The sequence below is a fragment of the Lolium perenne genome, chromosome 1 (assembly GCF_019359855.2).
Source record: "Lolium perenne isolate Kyuss_39 chromosome 1, Kyuss_2.0, whole genome shotgun sequence".
NCBI classification, from domain to species: Eukaryota; Viridiplantae; Streptophyta; class Magnoliopsida; order Poales; family Poaceae; genus Lolium; species Lolium perenne.
The window spans coordinates 213,077,480-213,082,274 of record NC_067244.2 but is presented as its reverse complement, the minus strand read 5'-3'; the positions used below and the strand labels follow the sequence as shown (position 1 = coordinate 213,082,274).

Sequence of the window (4,795 nt, the reverse complement as noted above, 5' to 3'; positions counted from 1 at the left end):
CCTGTAGCAAAAAGGGTTTGGCAAAACAAAAAGTTAAAAGTCGCGTTAGGCAAGAAGGTCTATGCCATATGTCACCGGATACTTCGTAGCAAAAGTTCCGTGCTATTGTACCATTGTTACCGCATTGAACAAAAAATTCGCAGCACACATCAAGAATCATTGTAGCATATCACTCATGTGTTCACAGCAAAACACATTTGAGTTTCTAGCATTCAAGACACACTCTTGCAACATCAAACAATTCGCGAAAAATTATCATTGTCCTCTAGCACCGACTTCGCTGGAGCGGGTTCCAGCGATGAATCTGGCTGGTTGCAGGACCGGGCATTGTTTGTAGCAACCTCGACTACCACCGTTGGTAGCAGCGATGCCCAATACTTTCAGCATCGCTGACCCCCTAGTGGTAGCATCACCAACACAAATGTATTTTTGCATCCGAATAGTGAAGACGTCGTCCCTTTGTAGCACCGTAGACCATGGCGTAGCATTATCGTCAGTTGGTTAGAAAAGCATGGCCGTGTGCCCCTCGCATTCATCTCTTCTCTAGCTTCAAGATCTCCGACGGCACCTCGACGGTGGCAGATGCCTCTAGGAGGAAGTGCTCCGTGTGGCAGCTGGTAATAGATAAACGGGCTCCTTGTATGAATCGTCACAATCCTCCCAGACTCCCTCATCATGTTTGAAGTGTGGGGCCCTTCAGCCTACAGGACCGACAGGTGGCGTGGTTACAAGAGAGGGATGGCCACGGTGCCTCCGGACACACACACCTGTGAGATTCAGGTCGCCGTGCGTACATGAGAGGATGCGCAAGGAAAAATCAGTGTACCACCATAGGGGGCGGGCGGCGGACGGCGACGAGTGTCTTGCAGAGGATTCGGTTGAGCGATGGAGCCGTGGAGACTAAAATAAAAAAATTGCAGGCATTTGTTAACTTATTTTGATAGCAGTCCGCTAAAAAATCAGATGGCTGGCTAAAAGTTCTCTTGTTATAATTTGCTGTGAACTTTTATACTACATGTTTAGTTACAAATGACGCCACTTGCGATTACCGCGCGCCGGGTTTGCGCTGCCGGTGTCGCATCAACGTCGACGCCAACCTAGCTACATGCAGTTTATCCAATCGGCGGTACAGATCGATCGATCTCGACGGCACGTGCATGCCGCCGGGGACCATTGCCCCGCCGGCCGGCCAAGCCGCTGACGATAAGACGTTCTCTGTACGTAGTTGCTCTCACACATCACATGTATCTCTACGTACGACGAGATCTGTTACACGTCCAGTTCACAGCGACCTCACAATATGACTCCAAACTTCTTTTTTTGCGAATAATATGAGTCCAAACTTGCTCGTTGTCCGGCTGCGCGTGTGCGTGTACCCGCCCGAGTGACGCGTATATTCTCGCCTCGCCTGGTTTATTGGCTAAAAAACTGAGGGATGTACTGTGTTACGTTGCACACGTCGCTCTCAGCGTTACCTGTTATGCCGGCATGCATGTTGTACCGGCAGTTAGCGGTTACGCTTCACATTGTACGACGCGTCAGCGAACGTGAAAATTGACTAAAATAACCCTTTTGAAAAGTTCAGCAAATATCGAAAAGCTTCATAAATCTGGGGCTGAGACAATAGCATGTTGCGAACCAACCCTGTAGTTGAATGGTTAGAAAGACAGTAGCACATCCAATCCACCAGAATTTAAACCCCCAACGTTTTGATGTCTGCGAGGTGATGTTCCCATCGATATCGAGTTGTCTGTGGTGACTTCATTAATTTCAAAACATGTTAGATCATCAGTTTTATGAACTCACTATCTAGGAGATACTCATAGAAAAAGAGTGTGTATGTATATTCATATGAGTAAGTGTATGTATGTTTTTGTGAACACCACATAGCATGTTGCCGTGGCCTAGGGCACCATGCGGACACGACAACTACCTCAACCAAGGAAGCCCATCCCGGGCGTCATGCCGTCATGGGAAGAGACAAAATTTTGTTTTATTTTCAAACCTAGTCTATTTTATGCTAAAGATTTCAAAACAGGATGATTAATAATTAATTTATCTACTTTCACCCAGTGAACTGAGCTACTCCAACTTACAAACACCATAGGGATTACAGACCATTTGCAGCTCATCGAACAAGTCATCGTCAAATAACCAGAACCAGATGCTAGCTGATTGATTAATCTGGAACTGCATCTACTACGTAGTACTTTACATCGCAAAATCAATCGAGACACACACCTAGGTAACACGAACACTCTCTAGAGCACAGAGCAACTGAAAGCTAGCCTGACACGGTCGATTTGGTCCGCCTCAGACGACGGAAAGACCCATTGCCGCCGGCGCTGCTACTCTCCCGGTCGCTCTCGGCGAGCGTGAAGGAGGAGCTGCCGGACGCGCAGCCGGCGGTGGTCGTGGTAACCACCAGGTCGACGAACGCGGCGACGATGGCGGCATGGGTGTCCTTGCCGTTGGCGCGGAGGTACCACCCCAGCATCCTCTCCAGCCAGTCCCAGTCGCCCGCGCAACACATGCCGCGCGACGCCATCATCTCCTCCATCGACGCCCGGAAGTCAACGTACGGGTCCGCGGAGTCCAGGGCCAGCGGGACGCCGCCTCCGAACGGCCCCGCCGCCGCGTGGCCGCGCCCACGCCCAGGCCCGGGTTTCTTCTCCAGGATTGAGCTGGAGCGAGCGCGGGGCTCGAAGCGGAGGCGGTCGGAACGGAGGCCGCGGACGATGGCGTCGGCGGTGTCCTCGGCCGCGGCGGCGGAGGGCTCCGACTCGGTCGAGAGGCTGTCGGACGCGGCGCAGTCGTGGTGCATGCGCGCGGAGGAGTTGGTGAGGGAGGAGGACTCCGCGGAGTCCAGGAAGAGGGACGCGGCCGCGGCGTTCTTGGCGGCTGCCGACGCAGAAGCGGACGGTGAGCGGAAGGAACTGGTTGTCGGGTGCTTGCAGGAAGGCCACATCCATGCCTGTGGGGTGGCCGTCGGAGTGGGAGGTGACGATGGTGGAGTAGCGTCTTGGTTGGCCGGGTTGACGGCATAGAAGAGAGAGCTCAGTGGTTGCTTCCTCACCATTGGTGCGGGAGGAGGGCGAGGCAGCAAACAAGAGGAAGGGATGGAAGTGAACTGGCGAAGGGAAGTTGAAGTTCGAATGTGTGTGTTTTTGTCAGCGCCCCTGAGTATTTCAAACTACCACTAAGGGTTTTTATTTGGTTTGGTACAAGCTAGATCAGTTTATTTGAAGGTTGGGATCTGTGATGGTACACAGAAGATCTTCTGTGGCAACTCATCTGGTGTATTTCCCCACCGTTAACTACAGATCGAGAGACTAAACTTTTAGAGTTTTTTCTATGATTCATACTCCCTCCGTATCTCAAAAGATGGCGTAAGAGTTGTGGTCAAAGTCAAATGATGTAAGAATTAATACACCTTATTTGAAAAATATACGTAGCTGCACGAGCAGTGAAGGAAATGCATAGAAGTATGGAATTCTCATCGGTCATATTTTCCATCCATAGAGATTTTAAGGGACATGAACATGAAGATTATTTTTGTTAGATTTAAGTTTTGACTTTCAAAAGAAAAACAGAATTTCTAGAATCCACTCAAACCTTTTTACATTCCTATGCGCAAACACTGACATGAGTTGCATAGTAATGACCTAGTATCTTACCTTTGCATTTGCTTTAACCTTTATTTGATGACTATTCTTATGATTTTTGCGTTTTCTATTACTACAAAAAACCTGTTTCAGAAAATTCATATGGTTCTGCTTTCTTTGTTTTGCACATGGAATTTATCATATTCCTATGTTTCCCGTATTCCTACTTACTCAAATCATGTCAGTCGAATTTGGGAGAAAATTCTTGTTTTATTTCTAAGCATGTTCGAACTCCTTCGAAAATTGGGCTACCTCGATTTACATAGGAATTCTTTTCTTTTTTGAGAAAAAGGTCCTTGGTATTAAGAGAAACATCAAACGGCACCAAGCACCTTATCAAAATGGAAAATTACAATAAAATTCTTGAGACGTCCTTCGTCTTCAACCTCCAGACAGTGTTGACGGTGCGCCGCCGCCGGCCTGGCGTTGTTGGATGCGAACGGGAAGTGGCCGAACGGGTCAAGAAGACCACATCTGTCCCAGAGACGAGAAGGAATAATCGCCGATGAAGCTCCATGACGATCCGAAGGCCCCCCCCCCCTAAGATAGGAAAGGTCCTCGAGAACCACACCACTCCCACAAGCTTCTCGATGTCGCTGTCGAGATGGGGCTGAAGCTGGGGAGACTTTATTGGATAAGGGCATCTCCAGCGGCGCGACGCATTTTAATGTCCGCGAGCGTCCGTTTGCGTCGCGCTGCGGACGCAAAAATAACCGTTTTTGTCCGCGCGTCCGTTTGCGTCTGGGGTCTGCTCCAGCGGGGCGACGCATTTAATTTTTTTTTCCTTTCCTCCCTCTTCTCCATTTAAACATAGTTTCAAATATAACATTTTAAAACATGATTTTCCACAAACTAACACATAGTTAGGCACATGGTTTACACAAACTAACACATAGTTTGAACCATGGTTGACACAAATATAAAATTTTAAAAAATAGAAGCCAGTTGCGTCGCCATTAACCTGGTTGGCGGAGGTGGGCGGCCGCCCGGCAGCCGAGGCATCGTCGCCATTAAAGTGGCGCAGTGTGCCGAAGCGATGCAGCGACGCAGCTTTGCAGTCGCTGGCGCGTTTGAGAAGACGCATCGACGCAGGGTCGCTGCCAGGCGGGCCAGCCGAAACGTCCGCCGGA

General features: G+C 49.5%; 1 protein-coding gene across 1 annotated transcript; it reads right to left on the bottom strand.

The window, feature by feature from the left end:
• Positions 1-2,027: 2,027 nt before the first annotated feature.
• On the bottom strand, positions 2,028-3,188 carry LOC127323369 (uncharacterized). The gene has a single exon (XM_051351522.1). The coding sequence runs from the start codon at positions 3,077-3,079 to the stop codon at positions 2,285-2,287; it is 795 nt and encodes a 264-aa protein (XP_051207482.1). The 5' UTR covers positions 3,080-3,188; the 3' UTR covers positions 2,028-2,284.
• Positions 3,189-4,795: the final 1,607 nt, after the last annotated feature.